The sequence below is a fragment of the Balaenoptera physalus genome (genome assembly GCF_965194825.1).
Source record: "Balaenoptera physalus genome assembly, chromosome: 17".
NCBI lineage: Eukaryota > Metazoa > Chordata > Mammalia > Artiodactyla > Balaenopteridae > Balaenoptera > Balaenoptera physalus.
Genome location: NC_138895.1, coordinates 47,778,486 through 47,795,050, shown reverse-complemented (window position 1 = coordinate 47,795,050; position 16,565 = coordinate 47,778,486). Strand labels below are relative to the sequence as shown.

Genomic DNA, 16,565 nt, shown 5'->3' with positions numbered 1-16,565 from the left:
AAATGCTATTTATTTTAGCTTGAGTGTTTTTTGTTTTCTGAAGGTCCAGCATTCCTCTATTCAGTTTACACCTTTTCTAACCTACCTCACGTGTTCCGTCCAACAGAATTACATTTTACAGAAAGTCAGAGCTCTTCGCCGGTCTGTCCTGGTCCACCAGAGTGTCCTAATTGCCTGGAGGCTGGCAGATAACACTCCACTTCCTCTCCACATAGTTCTCAGCATGTGCATACCTGTACATTTGCTTCACCTTGTCACTTGCTTGGCCCTTGGTCACTCCCAGCATGGTCTCCTGTCATCTTTGGCACCCGTCGGGAGACACGGAGTAAATACAGGCTCGTGTAAACACAGGCTAACACATGTTTAGTCATGAGCTCCACACCTCACCAAATATTGCGTTTGTCCTGGCGTGACTCCTTCAGAGACCCACCCTGGCCATGGCAGGTCATCTTGAGGCCTGCCAACAGCCCCACCTCTGGTTTCCTAAGCCACCCCCTCACCTTCTCGGCACCTCTCAAATTTTCTCCTTTCAGTAACTTGGACCCCTGGCCTGACTTCTTTAGCTTGCAACGGGAGTCCATCTCTCTTCTGGCTTTTGAACTTGGCTTCCCTACCAAGAATGCTTTGTAAGTTAAGAGGCTTTGGTTTTCGAGTCACAGGAAACCTAACATTAACTGGCTTAAGTAATAGAGGGAATTAATCAGTCTGGATGACGTGGAAGGCTGGAAGAACTCTGGGTCCACACCAGCCTTGATCCACAGTCTCCAACAACATGGCAAATGCTCGGGTTCTCACTCTCCTCTTCAACTTCTGTTCCTCAGGGCTTTTGTTTCCACTTTTTGCAGGCTCACCCTCCAGCCTACATTCTCCCTTTCACTTCCAGGAAGGAAAGCTTGACTTTCTCCAACACTGAAAATACATCGGCTTTAGTCTGCCTGAACGAGGTGGGTATCCACTGGCAAAGGCAGTGTCCCTTGCTTCGTCTCAATCTTGCCTCTACCTGCTTAGCGATTTCTTTACCATCGACAGTCTTCTCTTCAGTCGGTAGGGATCTCCTAACAGTTTAGTGGATTTAGGTGAAATAGTGTGGTATGTGAGTGCAATGTTGTGTGGAGTCCTAGAAGCCATGTCAGCGTTGCTGATATGTCATTCAGGCTTGAGGAGAATCCCGTGAATTCTGGGGGGTCTTTATTTCTTCTTCAGCCTTTGGACTTGCAGGGCTCTGGTTGTTCTGGGGCTGTTTGGGAGACAGCAGCACTCTGTTCCCTCTCGTCACAGCCCACATTAATCTTGATCAGCTAATCGACAATGAGGGCCCAAAATGCAACCAACATTCCACTCAATAAGAGAAAAACAAATACCGTATGCTAACACATATATATGGAATCTAAGAAAAAAAAAAAGGTCATGAAGAACCTAGGGGTAAGACGGGAATAAAGACACAGATCTACTAGACAATGGACTTGAGGATATGGGGAGGGGGAAGGGTAAGCTGTGACAAAGTGAGAGAATGGCATGGACATATATACACTACCGAACGTAAAATAGATAGCTAGTGGGAAGCAGCCGCATAGCACAGGGAGATCAGCTCTGTGCTTTGTGTCCACCTAGAGGGGTGGGATAGGGAGGGTGGGAGGGAGACGCAAGAGGGAGGAGATATGGGGATATATGTATCTGTATAGCTGATTCACTTTGTTATAAAGCAGAAACTAACACACCATTGTAAAGCAATTATACTCCAATAAAGATGTTAAAAAAAAAAAGAAATCACAAGCAGACGGTCCTTCTCAACAGAACAGTGTTGGGTAGTGATATCAAAGAAATCAGAAAACATGGACTGTGTCCTCAAACCGTAGCCATACATATGTGTGTGATATACATAAATTATATCACGTGTACATTATACAATGTACAATGTGTATGTGTGAAACTGAGATAGAGAGAGAGAGAGACTGCTTTTGAAATACTTGAAAAACAACATTTGAAGGGCTGGTGTGAAGCTACCCTTGCTTATATAATCTGATGGATTGCTTCCATTGTGCTTCCAGGACTAACATAGTACAGTTATGTAATTGTAAATAAAGAGAGCCAAAGCAGAAGAGGAAATTGTGTGATGTACCTTTGGATATGGCTGCCTGAGTCACAGCAGTGGAGAAATGAGTGATTGTTTGTGAACAAGGTACGAGCAGACCTCATGTTACAAGCAGCTGCCACAGCCATAAAATAGAGAATAATTCTGAGTTACATGTACAGCATTTTATTAGCCTTTTGAACTATACTTGCAGACCCAAATCACAGTCACCATCAATGAGTCCTATGGGTATCATATGTGGGATGATCATAAAGTATGTTGGAACCTGCCTGCTGGACCAGTGGGACGTGAGAATTTTGCCAGGAATGGGGGAAATTATCTTGGCTATGAGGACTGACCCTTTAGAGGCAATGAAGAGTCCAAGTCAGAGTGTCCCAGAGGAGAAATTTGAACTTGATTCCTGCCTTGATGTCAGAAAGATCTGGTCTGGTGGGTGGCCTGGCAGATACGTGTCAGTGAGTGGCAATGTCATGATCCCTCCCCCATATTGAGGCACAAACTCACCCAGTGGCTGGGGCCTGACATAGACAATAGAGTTTAGTCTCCAGGAGGATGGAGCTGGCAAAATACAGCCAGAGTTCAAGGCAGGCATTGCTCTCAAAATGGACATAGACTCTTGAAACCTAAGCAGGTGTTGGGGAAAGAGCTGTCATTCAGTGAGCTCCCAAGTTTCCAACTTTAGGGTAGGAAGCCTCTCGCAAACCCTGGGCTGGCCCTGCAAAAGGCAACCTGCAATCCTGCTTCTTTGGAAACAAAAGATGACAGATTTTTTAAATTATTATTATGAATATGTTCTTGAAAAATTTGAAAGTAATGGGACCTCATCTTGATCTGGATGCAAACAATAGCATTTTTTGTGTTCAGCATGTCTGTCCTTGTTTCAAAGATTCGCCTTTCCAGTGTTAAATGGGGTTGATTTGTTTTGTAATAGAACCAAGTTTAAGATTTCCTTAAGTGATATCACACCTTCCTTGACTATTGTTGCTGTCCTTTTAACAAAGTGTTAAAAGCCCCCAAAGGATGTCTTATTAAATTTTTCCCATAAATTTGTTCTGCTGAAACTTAAATTTCTCAAAAGCAAAAAAACACGGTGGCTTCTTAGTAAGCTTAGTAAGGCTTATCCTTAATGGAGTTCAGTTTTTTAAAATAATGAATGTACAGTTATGTAAGTAAATGTGTTCCCGAGTAAAAGACAAAATGTAATAGTGCTTAATTGTATGGAAAGGCAATATGTTGGGCTTTTCTGCCTAGGTTTTAAGGTTGATTAAAAATTGGCATGGGACAGCTTGTAGAATAGCAACGGTATACTGTGATATGTAACCCTGACCTTTTCTGTTGGCTCTAAATCACCAGATTTGGATCCAGTGTCATGAGAGTTTCTCAGGATAGAAAGGCAATAACTGTATAGCCTACAAAAACCAAGATAACAAATTAAAAATCTGTTCGTGACTGAAAATTTTTCTTTCTTCTTTTTCACGTACGGGATTATAGTTTTAACTTAGTTTGGGTTAGTATTGCAGACAACGCAATTATCTACAAGGGCAAAGGAGATTAGTGGTAAGAATAGTCCAACCCATTCGGTAATCTAAAAAGCATTTCATATTTCAGGTTGCCTCCAATGTTTGCTGGGATGAATATGAATATTGTTTCTCTATGGCCCTGTTGTAATTCACTCTCCACATGTCCCCTACTTCTTCTCTGAGATCCCGAAGTGTCCCCTAATTGGTTTTCCTGTTCCCGGTCTTGCTCCCTCCTAGTCCATCCTCCACACTGTAGCCAGGATGAGTCTTCTAAAAGTCATGGCTGGACCTAACATTCTCTGGTTTAGAGCCCTGCATGTTGTAGCACCACCAGCAGATCCATGGCATGAAAAGGCTCCTGCCTGCCTCTCCGGTCCAGCTATACTGGAGTCGTGCAGATGTGATTAAATTAAAGATCTTGAGGTGGGATGATTATCCTGGATTATCTGGATGGACCCTAAATGCCGTCACATGTATCTTTTTATAAGAGGAAGACCCAGGGAGATTTCATGTGGAAGAGGAAGGCAATGTGGCCACAGAGACAGAGATTAGAGTGATATAACCGTAATCCAAGGATATGTCAGCAGCCACCAGAAACTGGGGGAGGCAAGGAATGGATTCTCCCTTAAAGCCTCTAGAGAGAGTGTGGCCCTGCCATTTTTTTTTCTTTAATCCTTGAAATAAAAATTTTAATGACTGAAATTAATAACTAAACAGATTAGGTAAACAGTAAATTGGAAACAGCAAAAGAGCCTTATATCACAGCATAGGCAAACAAGTTCCAGTCTGTGCACCTATGTGCAAAATGTTATTTTAAAATAAGACTTCTAGAAAAAAATGTAGGAAGTTTTCTCATGACCTTTTAACCCAGATATAAAGGGTACCACACATAAAGTTAAGGATCAATAAGTTTACTTCCTCAATAGAGTATATTTAAGTCCGTTTATTACTTAAAAGTTTCTATGCAAAAAGAGGCAAGACACAGAGTGAGAAAAGTTGTACGGAATGCATATATTCCAAAAGAAATCATATTGGGGATAAAGTACTCTGACACATCAAGTACAAAAAGACTGCCACCATAAATTAAAAATTGGACAGTCTGGAAAAACATTTAATGAAACAAGAGAGCCAAGTGGTTTATAAGATTATCTGAAGGTTCAACATCATTGGTCATTATAAAAATGGAAATTTAAACCATAATGAGATGTGAGGTTCTCCAGAATAGCTAAACTTAAAAAAAATTGCAATACCAAGATGCCAAGTGTTGGAGGGGGAGAGAGGCACCTGGAAATGTTATTTACTACTATATAACATTTTGGAAAAATCTTTGTGAGTGATTATAAAACCCAGACATATGCATACCCTATGAACTAGCAACTGAACTTCTTGGAATGTGGGCCCTGCCATCTTGATTTCAACCCAGTGAAATTGATTTTGGGCTTCTGGGCTCCAGAACTGTGAGAGAATAAATTTCTGTTGTTTTAAGCCACCTGGTTTGCGCTAATTTGTTACAGCAGTCACAGGAAGCTAACATACTCTCCAACCTAGGCAGATGTGTACTTTGTCCCTTCTGTTCCCATCGGTTCTACAGAACGTACCTCTATTATAGATTTCACAGGTGGTAGTCTGTTATCGGTCGCTTTTTCTACCTCTTCTGAGCTTATCGAGGATACTTTGCATCCTTAGTTCCTGAAATAGGACCTAATATTTAGCAGTTACTAAATAAATACCAAATGGGTGCACGACTGAGTGAATAGCTTCTGGTGTGGGCTTCGAGTTGTCTGTCTCCCATATCTACCATCTTCTCTCTGATCACTTCCATTTCATGTCCTTTTCCTCCAGCTTGTGTGTTTTTCCCAAGCAGTGTCTACCTGTGGTTTTAAGCTGTGCCGTGGTTTTATTTTTCTGCTTAATCTCTTTCCTTGGTTCATCTAGCTTCCTTTTTATTTCTTGCTTTTATTTCTTTCCTTGGTTCAGCCAGCTTCCTTTTTATTTCTTGCTTTTATTTCTTTCCTTGTTATCATCTCCTCTTTTAACTCTTTTTCAATGAATCCATATTCTCTTTAATTTCATTGAGTCTATAAAGCAGAATTTTTTAACTTCTTAGTTTGAAAATTTTCCAACCTATAGATAATTAAGAAGAATAATACAGTAAACACCATATGTCCTTCACGTGGAGATTCACCAGTTGCTAACATTGTGAAATATTTGTTTGTTCTCTCTCTCTGTCCCTCTGTTTTTTATTTTATATTGTCATGTATCATTTGAAAGTAAGTTGCACACATTATGAGTCTTCACTCCTAGAAACTTAAGGATGTATCACCAAGATTTTGGATGTCCTCCTATCCCCTCTCAACTTTCTGGAAGTAGATGTGTGTCTACCTGTTTACTAGGTGCAAATAAAAAACAACCCCAGCTCATTCCTAAGAGTTTCCTGTGAGATGAAGTGACCTGAATGTTCATTTCTCAGGTATATCATTCCCTTTCAGGCTCAGGCTCTTAAGATCATTCCTGCAGTGATTAGTTGACCTAAATCACTTAACCTGTGGTATTTCTGGTATTCGAAACTGGATCGCTCAGGTCCATGTTCAGGGATATTTTACTGCCTGGAACAGGAGGTAACATTATTCTAGTTGTGAGTTGAATATGACTATTAACAGTGTTCAAGGCTAGCTCTGAATCTATGGTTCTTTTGAACCATGTACTATCTCCACTGGGTCTGATTCCAGATTTATGTTTTGAAGGCAGAGCCAGGAATATGGTTGAGTTCAAAGCCAGAACTGGGATAGACTATGACCAGTTCCACACATCCCTGTTATCATATCCCATGATGTAATCCACCCATGGATTACAGGTCAATAACTTTATGTGAAATACCTAAAGAACATTCTGGCACCAAAAAGTAGGAGATAAGATTGTTATTCCAAATAAAACAAAAACATCCTTACTACTCATTAGTGCTGATATTTTGAACCTCATTCTCCATAAATTGTTTGCTGTGGCTCCCACCGTCTATTTGTCAAGCCATCCTGGAACAGCCAGAAATTGAGCTACAGTACTGACAGGAGTGAGCATGGCAAAAATTAAGGGCATCTTTCTGTGTTTCCGGTCTGTACTTCTAGCTGCACTATTAAGATGTGGGGCAACCTTTCCTTCTAACTATTATCTTTGCTTTATTTTATTTGCACTGAGAAAAAGAAACAGATCCTGCTAATTTTAAAACTGTGGCAAATTGGCATTGACCTGCCAGATGGTTACCTATTGCAGTCTGTGAAGAAATGGTGATTCAGACATGAGCTGGGTGCCTTGGGGCCAGAATTTGCCTGGTATCTATCTAGCTGTGTGACTTTGCACAAGTCACTTTCCTTCTCTGGCCCTCTCTTCTCTTTCCTGACCACCAGTCAGTCTCCAGATCAACAGGGAGGGGAGAAAAGAGGGCGGGGGAGAGAGGAGCTCTGAGTTTCCACTAATTCTAATATGCTACAAATCAGATAACACTCTGAATAAAGTAATGAAGTAAACTAGATGTCTTTAATTTAAATGGCATGTTTGTAAGGGCTGCTCATTGTATGCAAATGACACTTCTGATTACAGGTGAGATTTTGTAGTCATTAAAGCACATTTACCAGAGCCTCTAATTGGAAACAGCATTTAGTAATGCTTGCCTCAAGTCAGTCTATGTCCTTGAAGGTAATTAAACCACCTTTTTTAAGAAACATTGCAAATTTGAACCTTCCCTCCCCAACAATTAGGGGCATTAATGAGGATTTACTGAATTACTACTCTTTACAGGTATGTGCCAAATGAATTTAATGAGCATGCAATTAACCTTGAATAATTAGGTAAATTTTCAGAAAAACGAAGAATAAGATACACCAGTTTATAATGTGTACTGGCGTACTTCCGAGATATTGCACGTTCAGTTCCAGACCACCGCAATAAAGCAAGTATCACAACAAAGTGAGTCACATGAATTTTTTGGTTTCCCAGTGCATGTAAGAGTTATATTTACACTTACAGTAGTCTGTTAAATGTGCAATTATATTGCATATTGCATCATGTCTAAAAAAACAATGTATATTGATTAAAAAACACTTTATTGCTAAGAAATGCTAACCATCATCTGAGCCTTCAATGTGTCATAATCTTTTTGCAATAGTAACATCAAAGATCACTGATCACAGATCACCGTAACAAATACTATGATAATGAAAAAGTTTGAAATATTGCAAGAATTACCAAAATGTGACACGGAGACACAAAGTGAGCAAATGCTGTTGGAAAAATGACGCTGATAGACTTGCTTGTTGCAGGGTTGCCGCAAACCTTCAATTTGTATAAAATGCAGTATCTGCAAGGTGCAATAAAGTGAAGCACAATAAAATGAGGTATGTCCCTATTAGCAGGAAACTGTTTCTGACACCTGCTTTATACCTATATATTTCTGTATTTTTAGTATATATGAATTCACTAGATTTTAAAAGTCAGGGGCTTCCCTGGTGGCGCAGTAGTTAAGAATCTGCCTGCCAATACTGGGGACACGGGTTCGAGCCCTGGTCCGGGAAGATCCCACATGCTGCAGAGCATCTACGCCTGCGCCACAACTACTGAGCCTGTGCTCTAGAGCCTGCAAGCCACAACTACTGAGCCCGCGTGCTGCAACTACCAAAGCCCACGCGCCTAGAGCCCGTGCTCTGCAAGAAGAGAAGCCACTGCAATGAAGAGTAGCCCCCGCTCACCGCAACTAAAGAAAGTCCACATGCAGTAACGAAGACCCAACGCAGCAAAAAAAAAAAAACAGGCAGCTTTCTTTTATTTATTTATTTTTGGCTGTGTTGGGTCTTCGTTGCTGCGTGCGGGCTTTCTCTAGTTGCGACGAGCGGGGGCTACTCTTCATTGCGGTGCATGGACTTCTCATTGCGGTGGCTTCTCTTGTTGTGGAGCATGGGCTCTGGGCTCACAGGCTTCAGTAGTTGTAGCAGGCGGGCTCAGTAGTTGTGGCTCATGGGCTCTAGAGTGCAGGCTGAGTAGTTGTGGCACACAGGCTTAGTTGCTCTGCGGCATGTGGGATCTTCCCAGACCAGGGCTCGAACCCGTGTCCCCTGCATTGGCAGGCGGATTCTTAACCACTGCGCCACCAGGGAAGCCCCAGCAGGTAGCTTTCTATTGCACACTAGTGGACACTTAATTGTTGAAATCTGAATTCTGGGACAAGCTTGTTCTCTCACGAAACTGAGTGTTTGCTGTATTCAAACCCCAGTTGATTATAAAATACTGTTTGACATCTTCCTAGGGACAAAGGTCAAAATTTACTATTTCTAGACATTGTATAATCAATCTGAGACTATTTCAGTTCAAATAGCATTTAATAAACAACTTCTCTGTGCCAAAGACCTCTACTAGTCATTAGGGTTACAAAGATGAGTTGATAAGTCATAGCTCTGCCCTCAAGGAGTTTGTAGTCTAGAGGGGAAATGCACTTGTAAAAAATAATTATAGTACAGTTTAATATATGTACTGATAGGCATGTATAAAGACTCAATTCAAAAGGAGGCCAGAAAAGCTAAACTTGAAGATAGATCTGAGGAAATTGTCCATAACTCAGTACAAAGAGATAAAGAGTTGGAAAATATGAGAGCTATTTTAGGAAACAAGAATTAAAAAGTCCAACATACTTGTAAGAGGAGTTCCACGTCGAGAGAATAGAGAGAACCATAGATATTGGATTGTAGTTGTGTAAAATGTTAACATCAAGGGGAGGACTGGGGGAAGAGTGCCTGGACCTACCTGGACATTTCTTTGCAACCTACTGTGAGTCCATAATTATTTCAAAATTAAAAACATTTAACGGTAATTACTGAAAGACTAGAAATAAGATGTGTAACTTCCTAGCCAGGAGAGTAGGGGAAAGAAAAGAATAAAGAAAACTCAATCATTTCAACAGGATTCAGGAAAAGAGAAATTAGAAAGCAAAGAAAAAGCAAGATAACTACAAACACAAAAAAGATAGAAATAAAGGAAAATATATTTATAATCACAGTAAACAAAATGGACTAACCTCCCCATCTGACAGAAAGTCTCAGGTTTTTTTTTTTAATCTAGTTATTTTCTATGTATAAGAGACTTGACTAAAATATGATGCAAAAATGTTAAAGTGATGTGGAAAGTAGCAAATATCAAAAGAAAGCAGCTACAGTAATATCAGCTAAAATAGATTTTAAAGAAAAAACCTAATGATAAAAGGAACAATTACGGGGGTGGGGGGTGGTGTGATGAATTGGGAGGTTGGGATTGACAAGTGTACACTGATGTGTATAAAATGGATGACTAATAAGAAATAAATAAATAAATAAATAATAAACATAAGTAAATAAATAAAAATTTAAAAAATTTTTAAAAAGAACAGTTAGCTGGGAAGATAAAACAATCCTGATCCTGTATACACCTAGGACTATATAGTCTTAAAATATATAAATACATGTTTGAGTAGATTTTTAACATACCTCCCTAGGCAATTGATAGACAAAGCAATCCAAAATTTAGTAAGAATATCAAAGATTTGAACAATGACTTAATGGAGATAGATAGATGAATGGATAGATAGATAGGAAGGAGAGATAGATGAATGGATAGCTAGATAGATAGGAAGGATATATAAAATGTATTCACTCAACTTTTAAATACTTTATTTTCAAACATACATGGAACACTTATAAACGTGACCCTACACCAGCAGGTCACAAAACAAATTCCAATTTACACTGTATAATAGGTCAAAAGCAAATGTTAATATACACACAGAGTATTTTCTGCCCACAACTCAGTAAAATTAGAAATTAGTAATAAAGTGATAATCAACACCCCATTCATTTAGAAATATTAAAAAACACATCTCTGAATAATATAAGGCTCAGATAAAAATGATGAGATAATCAGAAAATATTTAGAACTAAATGCCAATGAAAACTGTACATGCCAAAACTATGCGGGCAGCTAAAACAGAGGGTGTACTTAGAGGGAAATGTAAAGCCCTATTTGCATGATAGAAAGAAACAGAAAAAGCTAATGAGTTAAGAGTCCAAATGAAGAAGATGAAAAAAAGAAAAGCCGAGTAAACAAAATAGATAATAAAAATAAATCGAGGAAAGAAAGAAATATATTTGTATCAACTTCAGAAAAAAAAATCACTTATCTCTGGGAGGAAGAAGAGACTGAAATAGAGCTAGTTACATTTGTAACATTTTATTTCTTTGGGCAAAAAAAAAAGATGTAAATGCTTTGTGTTTTTAAAATTATTTTTTATAACAACTTATTGAAATATAATTCACATATCATATAATCCACTCATTTAAATTGTACAGTTCACTGAGTTGTACAATCATTACCCCCAGCCGTTAGCTGTCATATGAACAATACTGGTATGTAAATTTGTGTACAAGTTTTTGTGTGGATATATGTTTTCGTTTCTCTTGGATATATACCTCGGCATGGAATTGCTGAGTCAAATGGAAATTCCATGCTTAACTTTTTGAAGAACTTCCAGACTGTTTTCCAAAGTGGTTGCACCATTATATATTTCCATGAGCAGTGTTTGAGGGTTCTGATTTATCTACATCCTTACTAACACTTGTTATTATCTGACTTTTTGATTATAGCTATATTATTTGGTATGAAGTGGTATATCACTGTGGTTTTGATTTGCAATCCCTGATGACTAGTGATGTTGAACATCTTTTCAATGTACTTGTTAGCCATTTGTCTTCTTTGGAGAAATGTCTATTCAGATCCTTTGCCCATTTTTAATTGGGTCATTTGTCTTTTTATTATTGCATTGTAAGTGTTCTTTATATAGTCTAGGTATAAGTCCCTTGTCAGATATATGATTTCCAGATATTTTCTCCCATTTTGTGCATTATCTTTTCACTTTCCTTGATAGTGTCCTTTGAAACAAAGTTTTTTAATATTAATGAGGTCCAATTATTTTTTCTTTGTTGCTTACGCTTTTGATGTCTTATCTATGGGAATCCATGGCCAAATCCAAGGTCACAAAGATTTACCCTTATGTTTTCTTCTGAGAATTTTATAGTTTTGGCTCCTACATTTAGGTCTTTTGGTTAATTTTGAGTTAATTTTTGTATATGTTATGAGATCAGCAGCTGTACCATTTTACATCCCCACCAACAATGAACTAGGGTTTCAATTTCTCCACATCCTTACCAACACTTGTTATTTTCTGTTGTTTTTCTTTCTAATTGTAGCTCTCCTAATGGGTGTGAAGTGGTAGCTTATTGTGGTTTTGATTTGCATTTCCCTAATGATTAGTGCTGTTGAGCATCTTTTCATGTGCCTATTGCCCATTTATATATCTTCTTTGAAGAAAAATCTATTTGAGTTCTTTGACCATTTTTCAGTTGCATTGTTTATTTTTTTGTTGTTGAGTTGTAGGGGTTCTTTATATATTCTAGATATCAATCTTTATCAGATACATGATTTGCAAATATTTTCTCCCATTGTGTGGGTTGCCTTTCACTCTGCTAATAGTGTCCTTTGGTGCACAAAAGATTTTAATCTTGATAAAGTCCAGCCTATCTATTTTTTCTTCTGTTGCCTGTGCTTTTCATGTCATAGCCAAGAAATCATTGCGAAATCCTGCTAACCAATTTCTAAACACTTGGCCTGGTGGTGTTTAAACTACTCAGTGAATCATTTAAAGAATTTTGAAGTAAGTTATTTCTATTCAACAATTTACTTTTATAATTATAGAAGATTTTCATAATTATCCATTCAATCCCAAACTTCTTCTGAATTTTTATTTTCCTGATTACTGCCAAATGCAGTCAATTGTAAATCGAAAGCATGGAAATAGCACAATATATTATGATACAGTTGTTCCCCATGAGGAATAGTGATCAAAATTATTGCCAACTGCTTTTATTAGGAAAAGAAAATTCTTAACTGATTAAAGACTATGGATATTATATGTCAACTATTAAATGGGTTTTCAACTTTCCTGCTTCGTTTTTTAGAAATACTGAATTTCACTTCAGCACATATAATGAAGTTCTAAAACTTCAAAGACATTTTGCATTCTGAAAAGGGTTCCTTGTGGTTGTAATGTTCATTTGAAATTCAAATAACTCCTTGGAATTTGAAGCTAGCTAGAAGTTATGTACTGTAGAAGAAGAAGGGGAAAGAGCCCTTCTATCATTGCTAATTTTTACTGCTAGAAGATATTACATCTTTGTACCTAGATAGGAGCAGAATATGCATCTTTTGAAGTCATCAAATAATACATATGCTATCTATAGTAAAGATAGATCTTGGGCAGTGTGTCAGAACTTGTTTTTTAACCTCTGCAGTTCTTGTTTTAAACCACTCTATACTTTCTCGAGCAAGTATTTTTTTAAGCCCCTCATTTTGTATAGTAGATGATGTAGAAGACCCAATGGAAGTCTTAGACATGATTCCCTTCCCTCAGAGAATTTGCCATCTATTTATAGAGCCTAATGATACACCTGACAATATAAAAGAAGAAATAAGGGATGTTCACCATTTAGAGTCTGAGAAAGTAAAGATGGGCTGTGGTGTCTGAGAAGGTCGTCAGGAGGTGGAGCTCCGATGGCCAGGAGGGTGAGGTCTGATTGAAATGGGCTGAGGGAAGAAGATGCTCTGTCTGGGTGAGAGGAATGACATGAGAAAAAGTTTGGCATCTGACTGGAGAAGTCAGGAGCCGGGTACCCAAGGTAGAGGGAGCACATTAAAGTGTGCTGTGGACAATTGGATGGTCAGGATGAAGACCGATTATGGGGAGCTGGTACAGTAGTTTTGTATTTAATATAATTGTCTGTAGAGAGACATTGTGGGTTCTTGACCAGCAGAGTGGCGGGAAAATTTAGTCTGTCTCCAGTGAGGTTCATAGCAGTTTAGAGATAAAGGGATTTTTGGAAACATCTTATCCAACATCCCCTGTTTACTGAGGCCGGGGAGCTGAAATAACTTAGTCAATGTCGCCCATTAGACAATAGCAGATCTGAATCTCAGGTTCATCCTTTAACCCCAAAGCCAATGATCTTTCTTTCATACCACAGTCTTCCAGAATATCTTAAGAGAAAGAAAAGGGGGAGAACAGAAAAAATTATATAGTCCATACTTGAGGCAATGAACACCCCGATCAGAGAGGTTGCTGAGGAAATTGGCAGACAGGATAAATAGAAGCATCTTAGTGGGAAAAAGTCAGAACCTGATGACTGTTTATTTTAGTGAATGAAGCACATATCTAGAGAATTCAGTAAAGGACTGAACTAGTTATAAAAAATAATATTTGACTAAAGTGAAAAATTAATCCTAATAAAACCATCATTCATATTCCAAATGACCCTGGCAAACGGGTGCTAAGTAAATATTTGCTGAATGAATGAACAAATGAATGAATGTATCAACTTAAATTTTCGTAGTTTTTTTGGTAAATATCTTACAAGTGCTATTTAAAGTACCATTTAAATAAAACATTTTCTTTTATAGATTCACCTTTTTGGAGTTTTGCTGGCCATTTTAGGAAACTTGGTAATCAGCATTTCCCTAAATATTCAGGTAAGAAGAAGCTTATTTTTCTAACTCTGTAGTTTGATCCAGGGACATATTATGACTTCAATGAGCCTCAGGCACTTTTGCCTTCTTGGACTTCTTCCTCCATTAAAGAAAGTATATCTTATGACCTCATTGATATAAAGACAAATATAATCCAGGTTAGATTGTGTCCATCTTTTTTCTTCTTCTGATTTTAAGAGATTAAATGTTTTGTGAGCCTCTTAATAGTATTGTGTACCCCAGACCAGGCGCCTGTGAATTTGTATCACACTTAAAAAGATGTTCATATCTTGGCATAAGCCAAGATTTATTTTAATGTTCTACATTTTCTTATAGTACTTTTATTATTTTCTAAATAACTTCTGAAATTTTAAAAGAATTTTAAAGAAAAGATTTTAAAGTAATCTAGAATTGTACATACTTCTTAAGGAAGTAAGTTCAGTTATCATAAAATCAATAGGGAAACAGAGCTTTATTTAATGGCCAGTTTCCAGGAATTCATACATTTCCAATACAAAGAAATACTCAAACCAGATATAAATGAGTTCCCCCATCCCAACCCTCTGCTACCAGAGCTTTCTGCCCTGTTATGTTTATTGTGGTAGCAACTTTGACACAGATTTGAATCCCTTTTCCAAAGGTGTTTCTTTAGTAATTTATTATCTTTATTTCAGTATTTGAATTTTTCTGACAATCTAAAAGAAGTATTGGGCTTCCCTGGTGGCGCAGTGGTTGGGAGTCTGCCTGCTAATGCAGGGGACGCGGGTTCGAGCCCTGGTCTGGGAGGATCCCACATGCCGCGGAGCGACTGGGCCCGTGAGCCACAACTGCTGAGCCTGCGCGTCTGGAGCCTGTGCTCCGCGGCAGGGGGGGCCGCGATGGTGGGAGGCCCGCGCACCGCGATGAAGAGTGGCCCCCGCTTGCCGCGGCTGGAGAGGGCCCTCACACAGAAACTAAGACCCAACACAGCCAAAAAAATAAATAATAATTAAAAAAAAAAAAAAAGATATTAAAAGAAGTATTTTGGTGTGGTGGACTAAAAAGTCACTTAACTCCTTAACACACACTCCGTCTTTAGATAGTAATAATGATATTTACTTCACAGAGTTGTTATGAGAATTAAGCAATATGTGAGAAGGCCCTTTAAACTATAAAATGCTATATCAGTATGATTCACTTCTGTTAATATGTTTGGAACAAACAGAAAACCGTAATAATTGCTCTATAATAATCTGCAAATAAATTTAAAAGCCATGAAGCAATTTTATAGGACCAAAAATTTCAAGGCAAGTTTTGGTTGGGTGGAAATATTTTCTTATTTACATCATAATGTACTTCCAGAAATATTCGCATCTTCAGTTGGCGCACCAAGAACACCCAAGGCCGTACTTCAAGAGCGTGCTGTGGTGGGGCGGCATCGTACTGATGGCTGTGGGAGAGACAGGAAACTTTGCAGCCTATGGATTTGCCCCCATTACTCTCATTGCTCCATTAGGCTGTATGTCTGTTACAGGTGAGCCATTTTTCTGTGTTTTGACAAATAGAAATTTTAAGAGATCAAAATAGTTGGCAGAAAAACATACAACTTAAACAACACGTGCACAAAAGAAAAAAGTCGTTTCCTGTTTTCTTAGCATGTTAACTTGGAACAATTATACTACCAATTTCAGTTATTCACAGTCATGGTGCCACGTTAACCACAAAGAAACTTGCATTTTGTAGCTGTAACATCTATGTTTAAAAGCCTGATTCCCGGTGTCTGAGTCTTAATAAATGAAATTAACAGTAACAGAAAATGTTATACCATGCTTTTTAATCATTAATGAATTATCTTAAAGCATTTGTAATAAAATGTTATTTTTTTTTTTTTTGGAAATAGATTTCTGTTTACTACATGGGGCATTCCTATTTTTTTTTTTAATTTTATTTATTTATTTATTTATTCATGGCTGTGTTGGGTCTTCGTTTCTGTGTGAGGGCTTTCTCTAGTTGCGGCAAGTGGGGGCCGCTCTTCATCGCGGTGCACGGGCCTCTCACTATCGCGGCCTCTCTTGTTGCGGAGCACAGGCTCCAGACGCGCAGGCTCAGTAGCTGTGGCTCACGGGCCCAGCCGCTCCGCGGCATGTGGGATCTTCCCAGACCAGGGCTCAAACCCGTGTCCCCTGCACTGGCAGGCAGACTCTCAACCACTGCGCCACCAGGGAAGCCCAAATGTTATGTTTTATTCATATGCTAAACTGACATTACACGTAGAGTCCTTGATGCCTGATCCATAGTTTAGCATCTCTTTTACATTAAGAATTAGAAATAAAAACAAACAAATGGGACCTAATGAAACTTAAAAGCTTTTGCACAGCAAAGGAAAC

The 16,565-nt window shown here is 38.5% G+C and overlaps 1 protein-coding gene across 14 annotated transcripts in view; it reads left to right on the top strand.

Moving 5' to 3' along the window:
• Window positions 1-16,565, top strand: part of NIPAL2 (NIPA like domain containing 2) — a 75,724-nt gene that overhangs the window by 8,848 nt on the left and 50,311 nt on the right. For 9 of the 14 annotated variants that reach the window (XR_014255335.1, XR_014255336.1, XR_014255337.1 and 6 more), the window contains exons 2-4: window positions 846-944; window positions 14,134-14,202; window positions 15,541-15,712. Coding sequence is in view for 11 of the 14 variants with exons in the window: in XM_082432748.1 (XP_082288874.1) it covers window positions 846-944; window positions 14,134-14,202; window positions 15,541-15,712 (340 nt within the window). In the remaining 3 variants the exon portion in view is untranslated. The remainder of the gene's footprint in view (window positions 1-845; window positions 945-14,133; window positions 14,203-15,540; window positions 15,713-16,565) is intronic. The other 5 variants (XM_082432746.1, XM_082432741.1, XM_082432749.1 and 2 more) reach the window with 3 other exon arrangements.